General features: G+C 41.8%; 1 protein-coding gene and 3 non-coding genes across 4 annotated transcripts in view; 2 read left to right on the forward strand and 2 right to left on the reverse strand.

Moving 5' to 3' along the window:
- Nucleotides 1-1,593: 1,593 nt before the first annotated feature.
- LOC148096337 (uncharacterized) overlaps nt 1,594-26,268 on the reverse strand; it is a 129,216-nt gene continuing 104,541 nt past the window's right edge. Inside the window, exons 5-6 of the mRNA XM_087836394.1 lie at nt 24,912-24,934; nt 1,594-5,535 (exon numbers count right to left, since the gene is read on the reverse strand). Coding sequence (XP_087692520.1) covers nt 2,030-5,535; nt 24,912-24,934 — 3,529 coding nt within the window. The 3' untranslated portion in view covers nt 1,594-2,029. The remainder of the gene's footprint in view (nt 5,536-24,911; nt 24,935-26,268) is intronic.
- LOC148096338 (5S ribosomal RNA) lies at nt 15,069-15,187 on the forward strand. Its single transcript, XR_015717352.1, has one exon. It is a non-coding gene; the product is annotated as a 5S ribosomal RNA (ribosomal RNA).
- LOC148096339 (5S ribosomal RNA) lies at nt 18,006-18,124 on the reverse strand. Its single transcript, XR_015717353.1, has one exon. It is a non-coding gene; the product is annotated as a 5S ribosomal RNA (ribosomal RNA).
- On the forward strand, nt 18,444-18,562 carry LOC148096340 (5S ribosomal RNA). Its single transcript, XR_015717292.1, has one exon. It is a non-coding gene; the product is annotated as a 5S ribosomal RNA (ribosomal RNA).

Genomic DNA, 26,268 nt, shown 5'->3' on the forward strand with positions numbered 1-26,268 from the left:
GTAAAGCAAAAGCACTTTGTTAGCCTTTACAGAGCAAAGCTATGGATCAATTTGCAGTGAAGAAAAATCGAGGTAGCCACTCTGTCCTTTCCTAACCAATCACAGAGCTCCTTACTGTGATTGGTTAACTAAATATAATATAAATATAATATAAAGATGATATTGAAAATAATCTTTTGTAGAGTCACTACTTAGTGGGCAGAGGACAGTTATCACTTTGCTGGATGCTTTAAAGTCACATGTTCTTTATTTGCTGTATGCAGATTAACAGGATATTAACAGATTAACAGCTTTCATTAGACTTCATATGATAATCAACAGTGAAGTGTTTCTCTTGTCAGTGTTTATTCTTGCTCATTGAATGATGTCTGTTCAGATAATATGCTGCACTCATCTCATGTTTCTTTAAATCACTTGTCCAGCTGTCAAACTCTGAAAGAGTTACAGTTTCACCACTGAGCACTTTGAATGGTTATTCTTTTATTTAAAAGCATTTATTTGAGCTGCATCATCAATACGACAAAAACAGTGACTTCAACATTAGTTTATCAAAATATATTTAGGGGGAAATGTTCCTACACCCCTCATGTAAACGTTACACCTCCAAAAGGGAGAAATAATCAGAATAAGGCGTAATCATTGTCTTGATAATAATGACCATGAAAATGAAACTAGGCCTACCTTTAGTTCAGCACACTCAGTGTTACATAAAGACATGCGAACATCCCATCATCCATTCTGGAGCCTACTTTTTAAAAGAGCGAGCTGTTTATTCTGGCTGAGTAGCAAACAGAACCAACCATGAAAACCTAAACTGGGAAAACACTCGGAAACCTTGAACACTGGGAACATGGAGACACAGGGGGTAGGTGAACAGACACTCTAACCCTAACCCAGAGACAATATATACACTGATCAGGGAAGTGGACAAACATGGGAACACAGACTAGGATTATCAAAATAAGACAAGAAGTAACACAGACACCCTTTTCGGTGACAAAAAAGAGAAAATATCCAGTGAAAGGCAGTTCTCTCGGAAAAACTGCCTTATTGATGTCAACGGTCAGAGAAAAATGTCTGATAGGAAGGCAACCGTAGCTCATACAACCATTTGTTGCAGCCAAAGAATGCAGAAGAGCATTTTGGTCAGCTAAGAACAGGAAATTGAAGCTACAGTTCTACACACTTGACGATTGGAAAAATGTTGCCTGGTCTGATGAGTCTTGATTTCTGCTCTGACATGCAAATGATCAAGTCAGAATTTGGCATAAATAGCATGAAAGGATGGATCCATGCTGCCTACACTGTAGCTGCCATCACCAGTGTGTGAATGTGTGTGTGAATGGGTGAATGACTGAATGTAGTGTACAGCTCTTTGGGGTCCTTGGGGACTAAGTAAAGCGCTGTACAAATACAGGCCATTTACCGTGTGTTTGTTTATGCTCAAGTGTATGAATAAATTAGTCAGTTTTAAACAGTTGCAATTTAAACAGTAGAAGAGTGGCACTATATTTATATATTTATAAAGAATTTCAAACAACAATTAATTGATGCTCAAAGCAGGTTTATTTAATTAATATCCATATTATTTCCAATTAGTTCCGAATTCATTCAGCAGCAAATCACATCACCAGTCACTTCAAGGCTGTATGTATTATTGTAAGGTAGACCCTACAATAATACATACAGAGAACCCAACAATCATATGACCCCCTATGAGCAAGCACTTTGGCGACAGTGGGAAGGAAAAACTCCCTTTTTACAGGAAGAAACCTCCAGCAGAACCAGGCTCAGGTGGGGGCGGGGCCATCTGCTGCGACCGGTTGGGGTGAGAGAAGGAAGACGTTTGTTGTAGGTCTGATTGAAGGACTGATGTGATGGTAAGTTGTCTGCTGCTCCGCTTTGAATATTGACAGATTAGTTGATGGATTTCAAGCCAAATTGTGCCCAAGTTTAAGAACATATTCATTGGTTGTTTTTGTTGATGTTATTGTTTTGGGCTTTTTTTCCACAAGAATTTCTAGCTTCCCTAGAATTCTGGCCACCCAAACGATGATTGCTGCTGAGAGAGCACAAGGTTTTGTCCCCCTGTGTTATTCATATCGGTGCAGGGGGTTCTCCTTGAGAGGCCAGGGTCGAAAAAGGGATGCTTCAGAACCTCCGAGGGTGTTATGCGCTGATTTGCATCCAAGGCCAACATTTGTTTGATTAGCCTGACAAATAATGGTTGGCCATTTTCAGGTCCTTGCATAACCTTCAGTAGTCGTTCAAGGTCATCGAGACGCTTAAGTTTTATCAATCGAGTTTCCTTGGATTGATAATCTGTCTCGTATTGAAATTGTTCTTGGGTCTTAAATGTCCAGCGCTGTTCGTTGTAGTTATCCTCGATGAAATAGCAGTCAGTGTACAAGCCAGACTTTAGAAGATGATCTGGTAGCTGACCCTGAGTTTCAATTATGAACTTCAAAACATCATAATCGTCTTCCCCAGGATAGAGAGGCACCCCTGTAGCAAGCTCCACAGCTACCAGCCCCAGAGACCACATGTCAATTGCTTCATCATATGGAATGCCAAGCATAACCTCAGGTGCACAATAACCAACCGTCCCCACACGGTTACCAGGAATCAGTGCAGAAGCAGGAAATGCGAGTCCAAAGTCTATAAGTTTGACTTTGATGGGAGACTCATGGCGCTTTACAACCATTATGTTTCCAGGTTTGAGGTCAGCATGCACTATTCCCACAGAACCCAGGTGGAACAGAGCATTTGCGAGCTGATGCAAAATTGGCCTGAGTTCTCTTATTGGGAGACCTTGGTTATTCTGGTCCCCTATGTAGTCCCACAGGCTTTGGTCGAGGAGTTCAAAATTTAAGCAAATACGCTCTCCATCGAGGAAATAGCCGTTCCATTTGACAATGTTGCACCTGTCTGGATCCAAGCGTCGTAGCTGCTCCAGGATGAAAATTTCCAGTTTTGCCTGTAGCAGAATTTCAGGGTCGCTTTTGTTGACTTTAATAGCCACAGTTTGGTTGTTTTTTGTATCGCGACATCTGGTTACCAAACCAAAACCTCCTTCTCCGAGGAAGGCCTCTACCACATGGTGATCTCCCAAAATGGTCCCTTCCGTTATTTCAAGATCATCTTCAGAGGAAGATGGGTTGGCTGAGGTGTTGATGTGTCCTTTTTGAGGAAATTCAACTGAGTTTTGGAAACTGCAGTTGAATTTTTGCGATCCATGACTTTTCCAGCTTGAAGGCTGCTGAGAGAGCACAAGGTTTTCTCCCCCTGTGTTATTCATATCGGTGCAGGGGGCTCTCCCTGAGAAGCCAGGGTTGAAAAAGGGATGCTTCAGAACCTCTGAGGGTGTTATGCGCTGATTTGCATCCAAGGCCAACATTTGTTTGATTAGCCTTACAAATAATGGTTGGCCATTTTCAGGTCCTCGCCTAACCTTCAGTAGTTGTTCGAGGTCATCGAGACGCTTAAGTTTTATCAATCGAGTTTCCTTGGATTGAAAATCTGTCTCGTATTGAAATTGTTCTTGGGTCTTAAATGTCCAGCGCTGTTCGTTGTAGTTATCCTCGATGAAATAGCAATCAGTGTACAAGCCAGACTCTAGAAGATGATCTGGTAGCTGACCCTGAGTTTCAATTATGAACTTCAAAACATCATAATCGTCTTCCCCAGGATAGAGAGGCACCCCTGTAGCAAGCTCCACGGCTACCAGCCCCAGAGACCACATGTCAATTGCTTCATCATATGGAATGCCAAGCATAACCTCAGGTGCAATATAACCAACCGTCCCCACACGGTTACCAGGAATCAGTGCAGAAGCAGGAAATGCGAGTCCAAAGTCTATAAGTTTGACTTTGATGGGAGACTCACTGCGGTTCACAACCATGATGTTTCCAGGTTTGAGGTCAGCATGCACTATTCCCACAGAACCCAGGTGGAACAGAGCATTTGCGAGCTGATGCAAAATTGGCCTGATTTCTCTCATTGGGAGACCTTGGTTATTCCGGTCCCCTATGTAATCTGACAGGCTTTGGTCGAGGAGTTCAAAATTTAAGCAAATGCGCTCTCCATCGAGAAAATAGCCGTTCCATTCGACAATGTTGCACCTGTCTGGATCCAAGCGTCTTAGCTGCTCCAGGATGAAAATTTCCAGTTTTGCCTGTAGCAGAATTTCAGGGTCGCTTTTGTTGACTTTAATAGCCACAGTTTGGTTGTTTTTTGTATCGCGACATCTGGTTACCAATCCAAAGCCTCCTTCTCCGAGGAAGGCCTCTACCACGTGGTGATCTCCCAAAATGGTCCCTTCCGTTATTTCAAGATCATCTTCAGAGGAAGATGGGTTGGCTGAGGTGTTGATGTGTCCTTTTTGAGGAAATTCAACTGAGTTTTGGAAACTGCAGTTGAATTTTTGCGATCCATGACTTTTCCAGCTTGAAGGCTGCTGAGAGAGCACAAGGTTTTCTCCCCCTGTGCTATTCATGTCAGTGCAGGGGGCTCTCCCTGAGAGGCCAGGGTCGAAAAAGGGATGCTTCAGAACCTCCGAGGGTGTTATGCGCTGATTTGCATCCAAGGCCAACATTTGTTTGATTAGCCTTACAAATAATGGTTGGCCATTTTCCGGTCCTCGCCTAACCTCCAGTAATTGTTCAAGGTCATCGAGACACTTAAGTTTTATCGATCGAGTTTCCTTTGATTGATAATCTGTCTCGTATTGAAATTGTTCTTTGGTCTTAAATGTCCAGCGCTGTTCGTTGTAGTTATCCTTGATGAAATAGCAATCAGTGTACAAGCCAGACTCTAGAAGATGATCTGGTAGCTGACCCTGAGTTTCAATTATGAACTTCAAAACATCATAATCGTCTTCCCCAGGATAGAGAGGCACCCCTGTAGCAAGCTCCACGGCTACCAGCCCCAGAGACCACATGTCAATTGCTTCATCATATGGAGTGCCAAGCATAATCTCAGGTGCACAATAACCAATTGTCCCCACAGCACCACCAGCAATCACCGCAGAAGTGTTACATGCGATGCCAAAGTCTATAAGTTTGACTTTGACGGGAGACTCACTGCGGTTCACAACCATGATGTTGACAGGTTTGAGGTCAGCATGCACTATTCCCACAGAACCCAGGTGGAACAGAGCATTTGCGAGCTGATGCAAAATTGGCCTGATTTCTCTCATTGGGAGACCCTGGTTATTCCGGTCCCCTATGTAGTCTGACAGGCTTTGGTCGAGGAGTTCAAAATTTAAGCAAATGCGCTCTCCATCGAGGAAATAGCTGTTCCATTTGACAATGTTGCACCTGTCTGGATCCAAGCGTCGTAGCTGCTCCAGGATGAAAATTTCCTGTTTTGCCTGTAGCAGAATTTCAGGGTCGCTCTTGTTGACTTTAATAGCCACAGTTTGGTTGTTTTTTGTATCGCGACATTTGGTTACAACACCAAAGTTTCCTTCTCCAAGGAAAGCCTCCACCACGTGGTGATCTCCCAAAATGGTCCCTTTAGATATTTCAAGCTCATCTGAGCCGAAGGATGGGTTGGCTGACATGGTGTAATGTGTCTTTTGTGCTGTGAATTGGTGAGAAACAAAACTGAACTTGTTTTGGTTTCTCCTGTAAATTGCTCTCAAAACTTCTCGAAAGGGTTTTAGTTGCTGCAGGTCAATGTCCGTTAAGCATAAAGTAACATAGGTGAGCGCTCCTATTTAAGGGGTTTGGGATCAAAGCAAAGTTACCACGTCAGAAAAGATCAAAGCAAAGTTATCACGTAACAAGGGATCGAAGCGTTCTAATATGTGCGCATGCGCACACACGTGTTTGTTTGTGTAATATTGTTCACTCTAAATTTGATCCTAATCAATTTAATATCAGTCAATCAAAGAAAATGTTAGTTTTGGAAAATTTTAAAATGACGAAACTGACAGTTAAAACATTTTTTGTTCGTGTATTTGTATTTTTTTCGTTTTTTTTTTTTTTTTTGCATACCATGTCAAGCTTTTCTGTATATAGTCATGTCGTAGAGCAAACAAGAAATTGAATTGGATTTTAATATTGCAGTGCTTGGATTTTGGATTTGGTGCTTAAAACTTCTTGAAACTGTAACCGTATTTCATTCACCACAAATAACTATCTGATTGAATAGTTTTCTTATCAGATAGAGAAATAAAATGAGTCGCAAAGTATAAAAGCTACATTTCTCTGCCTGGGCTGCCTTGTACCTCTGCACGTTAGTCTGTTTCAATGTGTGACCCCCCCCCACCCACTCCCTGATCAGTCGGGGGTGAGCGCACTAACGTGCCTGGAGGTTTCCGTTTTAATGAGTGTGTGGTGGAAAACGAAAAATACAAGAAGGAGTCTTCAAGAAGGATTTGTACGTTTTCACCACGGGGGAGTTTGCGTAAGTCCTAGTAAATAATTTTCTCGGGTGTGTACGTTACACATGTTATTTTTTAAAATTGGTATTATTATTTTGCTAGCTAGCAAACTCGCGAGATAAAGGATTGAAGTGCACTCAGTGCGATACAATACGGTGCCGCTATTCTAACAGTTAGTTATTGCAGGGTAACTTCTAGAATATGCTGTGAATTTAACTAAGATTACACAGCAGTAGCAGTAATGCGAGTTACTTCCCTCGAGTGAAAGCTTTAAACGTTAGCCCGGTGCTTAACTAGCCAACGTCAAGCTTTCTGATTGAAGGCTAAAAGCAGCGTTGTCACCAAGGAAACAGAATATTGATTCTATTTTTGTGTGTTGCTGCAGCTTTTTCAAGTATTAACCCGGTGTCTTTGGGAACACCTTAGGGGGAAATAACGGTAATATGACTGAACCATATGGGAACAAAGAATAGGCACTTTTTTGTGCTACCGAAGTTTCCTCGCTTTCATTCAAAATCTGTTTATCATTAAACAATTTAAACATAATGTCTTCAAGCTCACATTGAGGCCTGTGGGGCACTATCAGCCACTGAGACAGTAGACAAGTGACTATTTCACACTTTAAGGCTGCCTGTTTATTTAAGGGAGATGAACAGTACATTATAACTGTACATAATAATATCAATGATGATAGATTAAATCAATAGGTTTTTGAAAGACGCTTGTGCATTTTTAAAGTGTTGAATTGATCTGAGTATTTCATCTGTTCAAAGCCTCTCCCAGTCAGTGCTGTTCTCTATGCCTGTCTTACTCTACATGATGTTATTAGCACAAACACTTTAAAGGTGATAATTAGGTCTACAACAATAACGCAGACTGCAATGTAGTTAAGCGTCTTACAGTTAGTTTTGAATGAATAAACTTAAAAAAACAACACAAGCAAAGATCTGTCTCCTATTTTTTGTGTCACATAAGAAAGAAGCATCAATATCTGATGAAAAACGTATTAATTTGGCCTTTCACATGGTCTTACTCAGGTGATGCGAAGTGAAATATGCATCCTTTTTATGGTAATGTGCTGGAAAAGTTTGAAAATAGACATTAAACATGCTTACAAAGTGCTTGAATTTGACCCTGAAAGGTGTATGAACCCAGAAAAAGTCACACTTGGAGTAAAAACCTCTCATAGCAAGTTAATCATATTAAATTGATTTGATGCTTTCAGCACAAAATTTAGCCACACAGCCAGGACAGCGTCTGATTTACCTTAATCAGTAAACATGTGTATGCTGTACATAGTAACAGTGTGGCTGAGTCCTCTGGTTCAAATCAGTTCCACTACATTTGGAGATGTAAGTCTTAACCTTTCACATGCATCGGGATGGAAAATACAACCAACATTTAAATGTCTTTAATCCGATTTCTTTTAAGTGTCTTAATGAGCTGCTGCATGTGAAAGTTAGCAACTGTTGATTTTACTGGCAACAGTTACTCAGTGTTAGCTCATTACTCTTTACTTGTTGAAACAAATCTTGTCTGTTGTTGGTTAATCTGATTCCTGAGCGCTTGTGTTTGTGCCAAAGACGTTGTTTTTTAAAAATGATGAAGCAGCTCCGCTCTCTATAGTATTTATTTGTTGGATGGAATGTGTTTTGATCATGTTCGTTTCCAACATGATATTCTTATTCTTGGACTCTACTAGAGTAGCTTTGCATGCTTCTTTATCTTAAACAAAGCTCCTCTTTTTCTCCTCTGCCTGAAAAACAGGGGTTGTGCCTTTAAGCTAACTTTACTCTTATTGGTTGATATTAAAAAGACTTGCTATTAATGATCAAGGCTTTTTTAATATCATGGATTGGGTGTTCTTTTTATTCATGCTTTTTTCTGGGGTCTATGATGGATATTTTTGCATAAATTAAGATTGATTAAAAATATTAGTCTCACACGTTGAGTCAGGTAGGTGTTAAGTAGAAATACAGCAGAATAGTGAAATTAATTGTATTTATCGTCTAATCTTGATCACATGTTCAGTGCTCATAAAAAATATATTTGGAAAACAAAGATATTTGTGCTTATTATTTTTTTTATTTATTACAGAGGAAAAAAACATGACACTCTTCCTCACCACTTCCATTCAACCTTTTTCCTCAGGACTCATTTTAAGCTGCGTACAGAAGGATTCAGTCTGCAGAACACACACATGCATCTGCTGCAGTGGCAATGAATGAAAACATCTGGCTGTGTTATTATGCATACTGAAATAGGAAAATAAAGTAAGATGAATGAGTTCAGCGCTCTGAGCTGGATGTCTTTCTGAAGTACAACTCTCCTGCCTCTGAGCTTCAGGTGAAATGTCTTTACTTGCTCAAATTTAATCTCGTAAAAGTCGATCATAAAACTTATGAAAGCTTGTCTAACTTTCTGGGATCTAACTCATTTTAGATATTTGTTTCTATGTGCTGCGTGTGTTATTTGTTATTCAGATGTGAAGTTTAAAAAAGGTTTAGCTGAGTCTTCATTTAATAAATGTTATTTCTGGGGTTTTGTTTTGCTTGCTAATCGTCGATACTGTGACGGTGTGTCACTGCACAGATCCTCCAGGGAAAATGTTTTTGTTTTTTCACATTTTGACTGTTGTGATTCATTATTTCTACCTTTCAATCTTTCCCGTTTCATTATCTAACACACACATTATTCTCTCCCACTGCGCTCCGACTTTTTAATTCTTTGAAAAAAACATTTAATCTTCACAGTAATGCCAAAGTGCAGCGATACATTATGAAGTGCACAGAAAGAGTCTGGATTTCCATTTCTCATACAGTACCGAGCAAAAGTCTTATTTTTTTCATGTTTTGCCAGGTCAGTCTGTGTTAACGGTGTTATTAACTGCATTCTTTAACTAAAGAAGTGAGAACAAATGATGTGGGTTTGTTTTTTTGCAATAGGCTGCAAGTAAATGTGTAAAGATACAATTTAAAATTGGTTCTTTGTTAAGTTTTCTGGTCCTTTCCGTGACTTAGGTGTCCGTTTATGTTTGAATGTTTCAGATCAGAGATTAGTGTGAAGGGTCTTAACAGACAAAAACTGGTCAAATACAAGCCCTGGATTAAAAATCAGAAACACTTTAAAAAGCCTGGAGAGCTATTCCTTAGTACATACAGGGAATTACAGGGAAGTCCGGATCCCTGGAAGCAAATGAGGGATGGCTCAAGACTTTTGCACAGTGCTGTACATGTCATGCTCCCTGTTTTATAGCTCAGCTCAAACTGACACGTTCTCACTAACCACTTCTCATTTTCTCCACAGTCAACTTTGACCACTTCCAGATACTGCGGGCCATCGGGAAAGGAAGGAAGGAAAGGTAATGCGGCCTCCATTTTTCATGCGACTTGTATATTGTTTGCCCTTAATTACCCACCACAGTCGTCATCTCTAAAGAATCAGTGCAAGCGAAGCGAAATGTGCTGGGATTACACTTTAGTTCTCATGTGCTGCTGTTATTTAATAACAGTTATAAATGCAGCTTATGTAATTATTTCTATAAAGTCAGTTAGAGGAGAGCCGATTTATATTTCATCTCACTCAATCTAGGTGGGAATTTTGACTCCACGTCTCAATTTAATTACAGAGCAGCACAATTCTGCGGCTCTATTTGTCATCGCGCTCAACGGTTGGGCTGAAGGCAGGAGGAGAACTTAGCGTGTGTGTGTGTGTGTGTGTGTGTGTGTGTGTGTGTGTGTGTGTGTGTGTGCTGCATTTTGTGAAATCAAATTACCCACAGTTCTTTTCAACCTTGTCACAGGTGCCAATATCACCGCTGGTGGCCATTGTTGATAAAACCGTCCTTTTGGATTAACTTGTGGGCCATTTTCTTTCACCTCCTGCTGAAGAATTCCTTTGTGTACCCATTGAACGTCTGGATGAGACTTCAGTAATGAATTCAGGACTGTGTGCGTGTGTGTGTGTGTGTGTGTGTGTGTGTGAGAGATACACAATTGGGGCTCCAGAGATTGGAATAGTTTACCTTCATTTTAAATATCACTGCCCTGAGCACATTGTCAGCTTTAAAATTCAAACTTAAAGAGTTTGTAAGTAAACTGGCTGAGATGAGACACAGACGATGCACCGGGTCCTCGTCTGAGTGCTGGCTCTCAGCTGTGCTGTATCTCTTCCGCAGCCATGCACACACAGACACTGTGCTACACTTACACAGTGAGACAGATGCTCACAGAGACGTCCAGATACATTTTGTCCTTGCTGGAGGTCATCTTGTGTGTGTTTTTTGGCCCACTGTGGCCTCACACCGAGCTCCTGCTGTTTTTTGAACACTAGATGGACCAACTGAAGGACCAAGTGCATCTTTCAGGTCCTGTGTCAGGTGTTTGCTGATTTTTTTTTGACATGACTTTCAGGTATTGTTCCTCCATTGTAGATAGATTTTTCAGCCTGTCCCCTTTTTTCTGTCTCCTACTTTTGCAATCCAAAGAAATCAGAGGAAATGGTGTGTTTCTGTGACAGGTTGCTAATAACAAAGTACCTAAAGATAAAATTTCTTTGCTAAGTTGTGTGTTTTGTATTGTATTTGAAAAAAAACAAAACACAAAAATATCGCTCTGAAAGTGATCAGGTAGGGCTGTTCGATATAACGATATATATCGGATGACGATATAAAAACGTCTATCGTTTCATTTTACACTATCGTTTGTTTTGTGGTGTCGCAAAATAAACTGTTTACTGTTTTTTCATCGTTTTGATGGTCACTGTAGTGGCTATATTCATTTCTTAAAGTTCTCTCTTCCTCTTATATTTCATATAACCACACTACAGACAGACAAGCGCTTGTTTTTATGCGTTGTCGTTAGCAACAACGATGGTAAAACCACCGGTGTCCGCTTGTTTATCTTCCACATAAACCTTTCACAATAAAGCTCAAGATCCTGTTGAGACTTTTCAAAATAAACATAATCACGTAAAAGAGTATGCAGAGTGTTTACGGATGAAAAGCAAAAAAGAGCCGTCAGGTGCTAAAAAATAAAGCTTAGACTCAAACGTTAGAACAGGCTTTTCCCCGCAGCACGCCATGTAATAAATACTCACAAAGAAAACGGCGGCCGTTACAACTTATGTCTAAAAATGTATCGTTTCATGCTTTGGTTAAAACACTCGACTCCAGGTACACGACGCCCAGCTGGAAACACTTTACGCAAGTCGAGCTGCCCGAGATTCACAGAATTTACAGAAAATGTTAAATTTTTGTGATTTATATCGTTATCAGGACGATAGATGTCTTATATCGGGATATGAGAATTTGGTCATATCGCACAGCCCTATGATCAGGTACAAGGACTGGACTGAAAATGGGTGAAAAAGCAGTCAATGTCCAAAGAAAAACTTTAAATGACCTTCAGACAGTCTAAAGAAAGGAAGAAGAAGAACATCTGGCTCAGTACAGGCAAAATATAAAGAACCGAGGAGAGGCTCAAGACTTATTCACAGATAATCAATCAAATTAATCAAGCTTCATCTCTAAGCAGCCTCCTGGCTGTAAGAGCGTCTCGTTTTTGTCTCTAACTGTCTGGTGGCGCTCACAGTAGTCTGCTATGACGGGACCTCGAGGACTAATGTTACAGGGAAATCATTAGGAAAGGGCTTTAGACTGAGCTTTACTGAAATCTCAGTTTTCCCCCTATCAGAGTGCCCGTTTTTATTATGTTATTACTGTGTTTTTTGGAAAAATAAGGCACTCTAAAAATCAGTCCTTTGGTGTTTCTGGAAATCGACAGTGCTCCTTATAATCTGGTTCGCCTTATGTCTCTACCAGCTTTGCACATCTAGAGACTGAAATCTTTGCCCATTCTTCTTTGCAAAACAGCTCCAGCTCAGTCAGATTAGATGGACAGCGTTTGTGAACAGCAGTTTTCAGATCTTGCCACAGATTCTCGATTGGATTTAGATCTGGACTTTGACTGGGCCATTCTAACACATGGATATGTTTTGTTTTAAACCATCCCATTGTTGCCCTGGCTTTATGTTTAGGGTCGTTGTCCTGCTGGAAGGTGAACCTCTGCCCCAGTCTCAAGTCTTTTGCAGACTCCAAGAGGTTTTCTTCCAAGATTGCCCTGTATTTGGCTCCATCCATCTTCCCATCAACTCTGACCAGCTTCCCTGTCCCTGCTGAAGAGAAGCACCCCCAGAGCACGATGCTGCCACCACCATATCTGACAGTGGGGATGGTGTGTTCAGAGGGATGTGCAGTGTTAGTTTTCCGCCACACAGAGTAGACTGATATATGAAATATTCCTTTATTGGGTGAGAAAATCAGACCATGTCATAACTGCTTTAAGTCATACAGAATAGATATCAGAGCCTTAAACAGGCTGACTTCTGTTAAATGTGTCAAACTGGGCAGAAAGTAAACAAACACATAACATCCTTATAGAATATGATGTAACACTATAGATCAACTTAGCTCAGAATATATAAAGCATATAAACAATTACAGAAATATGATGCAACAAACACAGCAGTGCTACTGATCCAAAATACTCAAAGCTTCATAGAACTGAAACAAACATTTATTTTTAGCTCCATTCTGCTGCTGATACATACTTTAGGTTTCTGAATATTAAACTTGTTTCTTCCTTTCATAGTGTGTAACTTGAAGGCCCTGAGTACTTTCTCCCACACTGCAAACACTGGGATGATCAAATTATTTGAACATTACCTAATAAGACTGATTCAGGACAGACAGTTAGTGATGTTAAACTTTCCTAGCAGTCCTTCACAAACAGGGAACAGTCTGTCTATTCTCTCCATCTGTCAGCTGCTGCTGGCTCTTCCTCCTCCTCTTCCTCACACACTGCTGAGTTTGTCCTGGTGGATCATCAGGGGTGCAAAGCCTCACAGATGATGTGCAGCAGTGGGTCCCTCAGTCTGTCCTCACTCTGGACACTTGCAGTCGTCACACATGGAAATCAAATGTGTGATAAGCTGCAGGATTCAAACACAAGTGTAACTTATAAATGTTCATACTTTTATTCCACAATCAGAGAGAAAGAAACAGAGAGAGAGTGCAGGACAGACATACAGGTGACAGTCTCAGGTGTATACACTGCTACAAACAGGAGGATTTAGTGTTATTACGAGTGCTGAACAAGAAGAGTTCCCAGCTGGTACAGTGGACACATGTGTGACTGCTGTGATTAAAGCATCTTTCTTTCAGCTTAATGAGTGTAGGAACCATAATTAAATGTATTGAATTTTTTGATGATCACTGGGGTTTCATTTGTTTGGTTGCTATGGTGATGTGTAATGGGAGTCACGTGGGTGCTAGCGGTGACATTAAGAGGGCGTTGTCAGTCTGTCATTCACTGGTTTTGATTTTGACAGAGAGGAGGGCTGGGTAGCCTAGTTTTTGTTGACCGCTGCACAACATGTTTCGTCTTGTTACATTAGAGCCTGTGACGTTGTAAGAGTCCAAATCTCGAGATGACATTACTCTGTAAACACTTTAATAAACAAGCAAACAATTCCACCTCTCGCATTATTGCTAAAGTTGACAGCGCGTCAGGCAAATAGGCGGGCTCCATCCCCGGGCTCTAGCGACTGTGGAAGTCGCTACAATGAGTGAACCGTCAGCTCGTTCAAACACACGTTAAAGTCCGTTTGGCTCAACACCACCGAACAGAGGCAGCAATATAACATAGCTAACATTAACAGTGCAGTGAATCATGCTTGTGCCGTGATATTCAGGACTGCAAACCGAGCAGCATCACTGACTTTCAGCCTGTTGTGTTTGTGGATATATGACTGACTTTAATTATCCACAAAATCATCAGATTCTCTGTAAGATTAAGGTCGACTATCTAACGGCGTATAAAGTAAAGACTTTAAAACAAAGTAAACGCTGAAAGTACAAACATCGCTAATGTCACATAACTTTGCCGGCATGTGGCCAACAGTAATGTTTTAATGTTCCTCGTTATTAAACATTTGCACATAAATAAGTGACATAATATTCAGAACTTACTTTTGAAAGTTTACTCTTTGGCCGCTCTGCTTCCACTTCGTTGAAGTGTCTCCCAGTCCCAGTGCACTTGTTAGCATGTTTTGGTCAACTGGTCCGTCCGGTTATTGTCTCCCCAGAAACATTTCCGTTGTGTTGTGTGTGCTTTTGCAGCGCTTTTCTTTTTGCAGCGCTTTTCTTTTTGCAGCGCTTTTCTTTTTGCAGCGCTTTTCTTTTTGCAAGTGTTTTTCTTTTTGCAGCATTTTTCTTTTTGCAGCATTTTTCTTTTTGCAAGTGTTTTCTGAAGTTGCAGTCCGTTTGGCCTCTCAGGGCCACCGTAGGGTATGGCCGTAAGCGAAAGCAAAGCTCAGAAACAGCATTTTTATACATGCTGTAGCGACACACGCACACGTTTTCTCTTCTGTAGAGAAGTTAAAGTCTCCAAACGACAAAAATGTTTGAATTACAAAACACACGGTTCTATAATAATCTAACATATGTTATTATGGAGATGTTACTGTGGGAAAAGCATTTTTGCAGCTCAGTGTTGAAGCTGCAGTTAACAACGAATAGCTGCATGCTTTCGCTGTAACATATAAAGCTTGGCACAATAACATATATCAAACTGTGAGACATTAGCCACCTATAAAATGCCCTTTATATAGCAAAACTCTCGCTTACGGCCATACCACCCTGAACACGCCCGATCTCGTCTGATCTCGGAAGCTAAGCAGGGTCGGGCCTGGTCAGTACTTGGATGGGAGACCGCCTGGGAATACCAGGTGCTGTAAGCTTTTGCACTTCCACACACAAACCGCAGAGGGCGCCGCTGCTCATGTTTCTGCTCACAGGCATGAAAAGTTAGATTTCTGGGTAATAAAATCTTTTTTCTATCTTTTTAACATGAGAATATTATATTTCCATCTTGTCTTCCACAGTAATCAGATTAATGATGAGACAAAAGTAGAACAAGGAAAGAATAGGCCATGTATCTCACATTTAAACAAAATTGATGTTTTCTGAAAAATCTCACACAGATAAACATTTACAGGAAATTACTTTTCCTTCAACACAAACATCAGAGAGTCTGTGGTTTTCTTTATTGATTGTACTTGAGTAGAAGCTGTAAAGGAACATTTCTATTATTCTCATTTAAAGTGTTTAAGTTCTTAAGCACATGCTTAGTTCTGACACTATAATAGACTGTTCAGTGGAAGTTTCTAAACTAGATGAACTTATTTCAGCCCCAGTAGTTGGAGAAGACAACTCCCTATTGCATGAATAATATACCACTGAAATTTATAAAACAGCTTTCACAAACAAGTTTGAATTTATTTTGGATTTTCTCAAATGCACACAGTGCCAAAAGCATACACACAGTCAAATCTTTTCATATGAGGCGCTGAAGGTTCTGCACCTCATAACTCAACAAGCCCTATTAACTTCTCATTAGTGATCATGGCTGACTACAAGTGTTAGTTTCTCTTCGCAGCGTAAAAAGGATTCGCTTAAAAGCACTTGTTGGATTGACCAATATTTAGAACAACAGAAAGTCCAAGGAACTCACCGTAAACCATTTAAGCCATTTTTATGCACTTACAGATTCGGTTCAAACAATCGTTTGTAATTACAAGTTGTTTTAATATGTTACCACTTTGCCAAGGACTGGAAGAAGACCAAAGAGTCCCCCTTAGATCAGAGGGAATTTGTTATTACTGTGAACTGAGGATCCCAACCACTTCTGGAAAGACAGCTTTATGGGCAGACTTGACAATGACTGAGCTATATGGCCACAATGACAACAGTATGTTTGGTGTATCAAAGGTGATCCTTTGAAATCTGAGAACACTGTACCAGATGTTAAGCATGGTGGTGGTAGGATCATGCTCCGGGGCCGATTTGCTGGGTGGAATAATAAAGAAGGAGGACTAGTAAAGTGAGTTTACAATCAACCATTGAAACTGACCTTCAGAGATACAAAACTTCTATATTCAGTGTTTCTCCAAATCCTCATCCTCGACTTATTAGTAAAAGAAAACAAATTTCATAATATAATATGTTCTGATGACATTCAGTTGGATCTGATTTAGACATCAGGTCGTGTTTTCGTAGCGTAAACGCTGGGCGTCCTCTCAGAGCTGTATCTGCTATTCGTGAACAGAGATACGCAAGTTTCTCCGTGACTGCAGCTGTCAGTCAAAGCTGTTATGATGACGTTTCACCCCAATTTAACATCACCGCGGTAGGAATTAGAATCAAACTTATGGGAAAGGAGACCCCTTGGACATCAATCAGCGTGATGAGAACTATTGAAAACAAAAGAAAGAATCTTTGGAAAGAGAGAAGAGGCAGTCGTTCCATATATCGGTTGTTAAGCTTAACGTGGGAATGCTTTACAAATATTCAGAGATGAACTTACACACTTGCTTTACTTCTCTCTGGGATAACTTTCTCGAAGATGAAATGCCGGTTTGGTAGCGAGGCTCCAACTGCTCAACCAGACCGCCGACAGGTCTCGCACGCCACAGCCGCTCTATCACGTCACGCATACTGCTCCAACGTGCTACGGTTATGAGCTGAGTTACGCCGTGTCGCAAGTTTTGAGAGATGCTTTCGTGATATTTAATGGATCGGATTACATTTTTAAAATTTCTTTCTGATATCTGATCCAGTAATTTACGTCAGTATCGGACCGATACGATACGTAATATCAGATCGGTTCATCTCTAATTAATAAACTAATACAAGTAACCACTGGTTGCACTGATGTGGTTAGACTCTTGTGAGTCATCAATCTCTCAAATGTCCTTCTCTCTCCTCCAGGGAAACATCTTACCGACCAGAGCTGCAAGCCACTTCCTCCAAATATGATGAAGATGTGAGATTTTCAGCAACAGGGACGCTTTCCCGAGTTTCAGGAAATGATTTGTGGTTAAAGTGGCAGGACTGTCGAGCACATTTTTATATTTCAAGGTGCCGTTTTTTTAAAAAGGAAAATATGACAGCCAAAAACAACAACAACAAAAAAACTCCATAACATGCAAACTTCAGTATGAATACTAAGATGAGAGGACAGGGATGAGGTAAAGCTTGCTCATTGGTCCAGTGTTGGCCGTATGCCACATACATGATCTGCTGAGACGGTCATTCAGGCTCCATGCAGATGAACTCAACACTTCCTTTACTTTGTACCCTGTGCAAGTCTGTCAGATCGGTGCATTTATATGAATATGACGCAGTGCTTTTTTTTTCCTGTAAAATTCTCTGTAAACTATAAACCAAAACTGTTTCTGTTTTTTATAATTATATTAAATTCAACATGTCACATCTTGTTGTTGTTTTTTCTCTAACTTACTTCATGTCTCCATGTTATACTCTGCAATATTAATGTGATTTGTTCATTTAATCTGTTATTGACAGTGAGGTGCTGCTTTAGGTTTTATAGTAGTTACTGTCAAAAGGAAACATAACTTAAATATTCCTTGATTAGCATCTAGGAAATGATCAGCGAGGCGCTTTTGTGCTTCAAGGAAAGCAGGAGGAGACTAGAGAATACAGGAAGGAGTAGTGACAGTTTTAGCGCCCTCTGCAGTTTGTGTTTGGAAGTGCAAAAGCTTACAGCACCTGGTATTCCCAGGCGGTCTCCCATCCAAGTACTGACCAGGCCCGACCCTGCTTAGCTTCCGAGATCAGACGAGATCGGGCGTGTTCAGGGTGGTATGGCCGTAAGCGAAAGCAGAGCTCAGAAACAGCATTTTTAAACATGCTGTAGCGACACATGCACACGTTTTCTCTTCTATATAGAAGTTAAAGTCTCCAAACGACAAAAATGTTTGAATTACAAAACACACGGTTCTATAATAATCTAACATATGTTATTATGGAGATGTTACTGTAGGAAAAGCATTTTTGCAGCTCAGTGTTGAAGCTGCAGTTAACAACGAATAGCTGCATGCTTTCGCTGTAAGATATGGAATTTAACACAATAATATATATCAAACTGTGTGACATTTGCCAAGTATAAAAGGTGTTTTATAGCGGACTTCCCTCGCTTACGGCCACACCACCCTGAACACGCCCGATCTCGTCTGATCTCGGAAGCTAAGCAGGGTCGGGCCTGGTCAGTACTTGGATGGGAGACCGCCTGGGAATACCAGGTGCTGTAAGCTTTTGCACTTCCACCTAAAAACTGCAGAGGGCGCTGCTGCTCATATTTATGCTCACAGGCATGAAAAGTTAGATTTCTGGGTAATAAAATCTTTCTTCTATCTTTTTAACATGAGAACATTATATTTCCATCTTGTCTTCCACAGTAATCAGATTAATGATGAGACAAAAGTAGAACAAGGAAAGAATAGGCCATGTATCTCACATTTAAACAAAATTGATGTTTTCTGAAAAATCTCACACAGATAAACATTTACAGGAAATTACTTTTCCTTCAAAACAAACATCAAAGAGTCTGTGGTTTTCTTTATTGATTGTACTTGAGTAGAAGCTGTAAAGGAACATTTCTATTATTCTCATTTAAAGCGTTTAAGTTCTTAAGCATATGCTTAGTTCTGACACTATAATAGACTGTTCAGTGGAAGTTTCTAAACTAGATGAACTTATTTCAGCCCCAGTAGTTGGAGAAGACAACTCCCTATTGCATGAATAATATACCACTGAAATTTATAAAACAGCTTTCACAAACAAGTTTGAATTTATTTTGGATTTTCTCAAATGCTCACAGTGCCAAAAGCATACACACAGTCAAATCTTTTCATATGAGGCGCTGAAGGTTCTGCACCTCATAACTCAACGAGCCCTATTAACTTCTCATTAGTGATCATGGCTGACTACAAGTGTTAGTTTCTCTTCGCAGCGTAAAAAGGATTCGCTTAAAAGCACTTGTTGGATTGACCAATATTTAGAACAACAGAAAGTCCAAGGAACTCACCGTAAACCATTTTAAGCCATTTTTATATACTTACAGATTCGGTTCAAACAATCGTTTGTAATTACAAGTTGTTTTAATATGTTACTGTAACCCAGTGTTAATTGGGTTGTCTGATATTGTGTAATATTCAGTATATATATATGTATATCTATATTGGGTGTTCAGTTATAAAATGTTCTTCAATGATTTTGAGTTTTTTTTTATTGCTATTGGTTTGCGGCTGCTTTACGACAGTCGACTGTGGTAGTACATCCTAGCGGGAGGGGCTATGAGCTCACATGGCTTGTAGCTGTGCCAGAGAGCAAGCTTGGGTGAGCTAGCGGGGAATATCTTCTTCTGCAGTAGCCTTAAAAAAAAGACTATTGTTCGTTTTCCTGCCAGGTAAAAATCTGTTTTGTATGTATATTATATTATTCCATGTGTTATTATGTGTTTGCTATGATGTGCTGTGTAGTAATGGTTATTAAGGTGCTAATCGCTAATCGGGGATAAGCTAGCAAGCTCGACAATTAGCCGCCATGCTAAGCGGACGTTGGTAGCCAAGTTCGTATGTCACTGTGGGGCTATGAGCTCACATGGCTTGTAGCTGTGCCAGAGAGCAAGCTTGGGTGAGCTAGCGGGGAATATCTTCTTCTGCAGTAGCCTTAAAAAAAAGACTATTGTTCGTTTTCCTGCCAGACGCTTCGTTGCTGTGCTGCCTTACTGCTGTGCTGCTTTACTGCTGGGCTGCCTTACTACTGTGCTGTCTCGCTGGTGCCATTAAAGGACCGGCGGCTGCCCTCCATTCATCCATCCGGACCACGATTATTTGGACCGAAGTACTCACACACGCCCGCACTCAGTGCCATACACTCTCTTTATTTTGCTGGCCAGCTAACACCGTTGTTTTGTTTTGTTTTTGCATTCACAAAGACTATCCAAAGACATTTTGGTTATTGTCAAATAGACACTCTCTGATTACGGACTGAGGAGGTTGTGGTGTTACAACCCCAGGACTGAGAAAAAAGACTCTTTACATAATATATTCACTTGTCTCCTGGTTAGGAGAAGTGACTATTGATGGAACTATTTTTTTCTTCTTCTTGTCTTTGTTTGTATTGTATCCCAGAGAAGTTTTAAGTTGTTCAGGTTGAAACATTTGCACTTAAAGTCTGTTAAGTTTCCTTTGATGTATCAGTGTCAAGCTGATGTTCAAGAGGGTATGTTAAGGACAGATGTGCTCCAGTCCATCAATCCTTTAAAGTGCTGGACACCGATGGTAAATTGCCATCAGACCCTAAATAAATTGTCCTCTGCTGTTATCCATATTGCTTCACTCATTCTTTTGTGAGTAGACGTATTGGTTACAACTAAAAGTAGTAGGAAAAATTGGCGCCCGAACAGGGACTGGAGCGCATCACTAACTTTATCCTGAAGCACATGCACAGACATCTGTGAATTAATCTACTGCTTTGCAGAGAGAGACAATGGAGTTTTGTGACAGGTATGGTTTTGATCCAGAGTACACTGTTTTGTTAAAAGGGGCTAAAGCCAAGATTAAACTACAAGAGGTGCAAAGAGCATTTGCTTTGCTGGATCACGTTGTCAAAATCCAACAAATAGATAGTCTCCCTGACACTATTTTGTGTCAGTTCACTGAGTCCATTACGCCAATGCTCTTAGATGGAGAACATTCAGCAGATGGGGAGTGTTGGGAGGTTATTCAGATAGATGAGTACTGTCCTCAGGGACCTGACAGTTTTCACCTGGCGCATGATGTAGTCCCCCTTGCTCGAGCAATTGATGATGTGACTGCTAGTTTCAGAGAACAAGTAAACGAACTGGCATTAGCATATAATGTGAGCCCCATGACTTTAAATCAGGCTGCAGTGAGGCACATGTGTGGGAAAAATGATACATATAAGGGGTTAGCTACCTCAACTCCTGCCTTGGGAGTTAAAACTCAGTCCACACTCGGTCCCAGGTCAACTGCCGCCTGTGATGATAGCCATGCGTCCAAAGCTAAACAGGCACTTGATGCGGACTCCCTGCTTGTTGATCCTGTGCCAGCGGAGGTTCAGAGAGTCATTGTGGAGCACATTGTAAAACATGACTCGCCCATGCACACTCCCTCTGCTTTTGAGTTCCGCTCATTTTCTGGAAACTCTCCAAAACCCCCTAATGAGGTAGAGTACAGGGTATGGCGACTTAGAGCTAAACAGGTGCTAAATGACTCTACCCTTTCCGAAGGGCAGCAGCGCCGTGTTTTCCTTGATAGCTTGGCTAGCCCTGCTTTGAATGTGGCCCTTTCTATTGGGTCTCAAGCACCACCAAAAGACTACCTTGATGAGCTCGACAAGGCTTATGGCAATGTCACTGGAGGTGAAGAGCTGTATATCCAGTACCTAGAGACTCATCAGAATAGTGGAGAAAAGGCATCTGATTACTTGCGCCGACTCCAGACGTTGCTGCAGGAGGTAGTTGACGGTAACGGCATACCTAGAAGTGATTTCGATGTTCAGCTACTAAAGCAGTTCCTCAGAGGTTGCTGGGATGACTCTTTAATTGCCACTCTGCATCTAAAAGAAATAGTGGGATTGGCACATCATGTTATTCCCACTTTCTCAGAGCTGCTTTTTAAAATCAGAACTTATGAGAAAGAGAGTCAATTAAAAGAAATGCGCAGGAGACGTTACATGAGCGGCACCTCAACTAAAGTGCAGGCTCGAACCCTTGTAGCCACAGATGACTGCAGGCCTTCTGGCACACCTCCCACAGCTCTGGATGTTTGTACCAGAGAGCAACTGGAGGAGAGAATCAGGCAGCTAGAAGCAGAGCTAATGAACAGCTCATCTGCAGCAAATTCTCAATCTCCCAAAAGTGATAAAACTAGGCAGAAGCTATCGCACAAAACCAAAATCCACAATCCATCTCCACCAACTCCTGCTAGGCTACCTGGTGATCATAAAAGGGTTGGGAAATTTTGCTATAATTGTGGGGAGGATTCACATATGCTGCCACAATGTTCAAACCCAACCAATGCCATATTAGTGCAAAAGAAATTGTGTGAAAGGCACAGTGCTGGGCAAAGCCAGTGTTCAATGGCTCAACGACAGAATAGTCCACAGTCCAACTTGCCTTTAAACAAGTAGGAGCTCCTGCTGTGGAACGAGCAGGAGCTGATGGTCAGAGCAGTTCCAAGCCTTCAAGCCAGTGCATGTACGAAGCCCCAGCTCCAACGGTGCCTTCCCAGTTTCCCCAGGGTCTAATTGGGGAGCCTTGTGATGGTTTAGCATGGTTAGATCAAGTTCCGTGTCGGTGTTTAATTGACACCGGGTCCCAAGTGTCAATAATATCAGAGTCATTCTATTCTCGCTATCTTTCTCATAGAGAACTGTTCTCTATAAAAGAGGTACTAGACATCGAAGGTGCGGCTGGACAAAAGGTACCATATGTGGGGTACATTGAGGCTAAAGTTCAGTTCCCTGAAAGTGCTTGTGGCACAGACAAGTGTTTCAACATCTTAGCATTAGTTAGTCCAGATCAATCATACAATGATAAGTTTTCTCTTCTTGTGGGCACAAATGTGTTAGGTCCCATGATACAAGACTGTCAAAAAAAGGGTGGAGCAAAGTTCCTGCAGACTCTACCCATTGACACCAACTGGGTCATGGCATATACCGAATGTTTCAAACAGGCTGACCCCCAAGCAGACGAGGTCAAAGCCCTCCGTGTTGCACTCTCCAGCAAGGTACCGGTGCATTTGAAACCTGGTGAGGTGTATACTTTAAAAGCCATCTGCCACACTAAACCCGGGAGCGATAAATTTCAGGCTCTTGTGTGTAGCTCGGAGGACACACCCACACCAGGGGGGCTTATCATCTATGACCAGATAGTGGATGTAAAACCTATGTCCCACTGTAAGTTTAAAGTTGCGGTCAAAAATGCCTCTCGGCGGGGCATCACACTGTATCCTGGGACAGCTATTGCTGAGTGCTCCCCCATTGATTGGGCAGTTCCCGTTGCACTCTCTGATCTGAACCCCCAGCCCAAAGATGCTCCTCTGCAGGCACATTCCCTGCTAGCTTCTCACCGCGAAGACGGTAGCCAATCTGCGGTGCCTCTTGGCCTTGATTTTGGGGACAGCCCGATATCACCACAATTTAAAGAGCACATACAGGCTAGAATTGTCAAAGAAGCATCAGATGCTTTCTCGAAACATGATCTTGACGTTGGTAGTGTGACTGGGGTCAGTCATCGCATTGAGTTAGAACCTCATGTCCCATTCAAAGAGCGGACAAGACGTGTTTCGCCCGCTGATTTCAATGACTTGAAAAGACACCTCCAAGACCTTTTGGCAGCAGGCATTATAGAGGAGTCACATAGCCCCTATGCCTCTCCAGTAGTGCTTGTTAGGAAAAAGAATGGGGAACTGCGAATGGTTGTAGATTATCGGAGACTAAACAACTTCACCAAAAAGGACGCATACCCATTGCCTCGTATAGAGGAGACGTTCACTCTGCTCTCTGGTTCAAAATGGTTCACTGTTTTAGATCTCAAGAGCGGGTACTATCAACTTGAAGTTGAGCCATGTGATCGACCCAAGACAGCATTTACAACGCCGTTTGGAACATGGCAATTTCGGAGGATGCCTCAAGGCTTGACTAACTCCCCTGCCACGTTTCAACGGACCATGGAGAAAGTGATGGAGGGAATTAACCTCCAGGAGGTTGTTGCATTTCTAGATGACCTCATAATCTTCTCCAACTCACTGGAAGAGCATGAAGAGCGGGTGATGAAGGTCCTTAAGCGCATTGCTGAGTTTGGTCTGAAGTTATCCCCTTCTAAATGCAAGTTCTTCCAAACCTCCGTGAAATATCTGGGGCATGTAATATCTGCCCAGGGGATCCAGCCTGACCCAGACAAAATTACTGCTGTGAAAGACTGGCCATGCCCACAAAATGCCAAAGAGCTTCGGTCATTTCTAGGTTTCACGGGGTATTACAGGCGGTTTGTGAGGGATTATTCTTGCATTGTCAGGCCTCTCAATGACTTGTTGAAGGGAGAACTAGCCCCCAGGCATAAAGGCCAAAAACATTGGCCACGAACAAAGTCACCCTCACTTGGGGCAAAATGGACCCCTGCCTGCCAGGCTGCTTTTGGCCTTATTGTTGAAAAACTGATTTCAGCACCTGTTCTGGCTTTCGCCAACTGGCAGCTCCCGTACGTACTACACACAGATGCCAGTATGTCAGGCCTAGGGGCAGCGTTGTATCAGGTTCAAGACGGTCAGACTCGAGTAGTAGCTTATGCTAGTCGTGGCCTCTCCAAAAGCGAAAAGAATTACCCTGTACATAAATTAGAATTTCTCGCCCTCAAGTGGGCAGTAAGTGAGAAGTTCCATGATTATTTGTATGGGGCTAATTTCAAGGTGCTGACTGATAACAACCCTATGACATATGTGTTGACCAGTGCGAAGCTTGATGCTACAAGTCACAGATGGCTTGCTGCTCTGTCGCTTTACAACTTTGACATACACTACAAATCTGGCCAACATAACACTGACGCTGACGGGCTCTCTAGGAGGCCTCATGGACCCTCAGAGGAGGATGAGGAGTCCCTGGAGACAGACAGAAAAATCTCCAGCATGCTGGAATGTGCTAGCGTGTCCCCTGAGGAGTTTAAAGTTCTCGATGGGGAGGCAATGAGTACTTTGTGTAAGCGTCATAGTGTCAATGTCAACACAATCTTAGGTGAAGGCACACAGACAGTCGACACTGTAATCCCTGCCGTGGAAACACTCTTGTGCAATGACAGTGCGGTTCCTGATGACCTTGAGGATCCAGTCCCCATACCTGGCCAGTCAGCCCTACCAGGAATGTCTATGGTGGACTGGTATCAGTTACAGAGAAATGACAGCTCTTTAGTCCGCATCATAGGCATTTTAGAGACTGGGGATGAGACTTTTGACAGAAAGTCTGAGGAACCTGAGGTGGTTCTGTTTTTACGGGAGAAATCCAAGTTACTTCTAGTTGAGGGGGTGCTATACCGTAGAGTTTTTGATCAAAAGGGGGAGGCCTTCCATCAACTTGTCATCCCTAATAGCCATCGAGAGAGAGCCTTCCAAGGTGTTCATGAAGAGACAGGTCACATGGGTATTGAGAGAACCTTAGAACTGGCTAGAGCGAGGTTTTACTGGCCAAAAATGGCTAGCTACATTGAGAACAAATGTAAAACATGTGAGAGGTGTGTGAAACGAAAGGCACGAGTGCAGAAAGCCTCTAAACTTGTAAACATCAAAGTCAGTGGTCCCCTTGAGTTAGTGTGCATAGATTTTCTGACAATAGAACCCGATTCGAGAGACACCAGGAACATCCTAGTACTAACTGATCATTTTACAAAATATGCACAGGCATATCCCACGAGAGATCAGACAGCGAAAACGGTGTCCACGGTGTTATGGGAGAACTTCATCAGTCACTATGGGTTTCCTCGCAGAATCCATAGTGATCAAGGTGCTTGTTTTGAATCTGAAATAGTGGCAGAGCTTTGTAAACTAGCAGGGATTACAAAGTCCCGTACGACACCCTACCATCCACGTGGAAATCCAGTGGAAAGATTCAACAGGACTCTGTTGGACCTCCTCGGAACTCTGGAGGATAAGAAAAAAGAGGAGTGGAGGAAGTATGTTCGCCCCCTTGTACATGCTTATAACTGTACAAAACATGACGCAACTGGAGAAGCACCCTTCCTTCTGATGTTTGGTAGAGAGCCACGCCTTCCGATTGACCTCTGTTTTGGACTTAGTCCACGTGGCCACAGCACCAGAACACACATTCAGTATGTACGAGAACTAAAGAGTAGGCTGAAGTATGCATACGACCTAGCCTCAAGAAATGCTGAGAAGAGACAATTGTTGAACAAAAGACGCTGGGATGCTAAGGTTACTGCCCT

Source organism: Neolamprologus brichardi, chromosome 23 (genome assembly GCF_056152115.1).
Source record: "Neolamprologus brichardi isolate AB-2024 chromosome 23, ASM5615211v1, whole genome shotgun sequence".
Classification (NCBI taxonomy): domain Eukaryota; kingdom Metazoa; phylum Chordata; class Actinopteri; order Cichliformes; family Cichlidae; genus Neolamprologus; species Neolamprologus brichardi.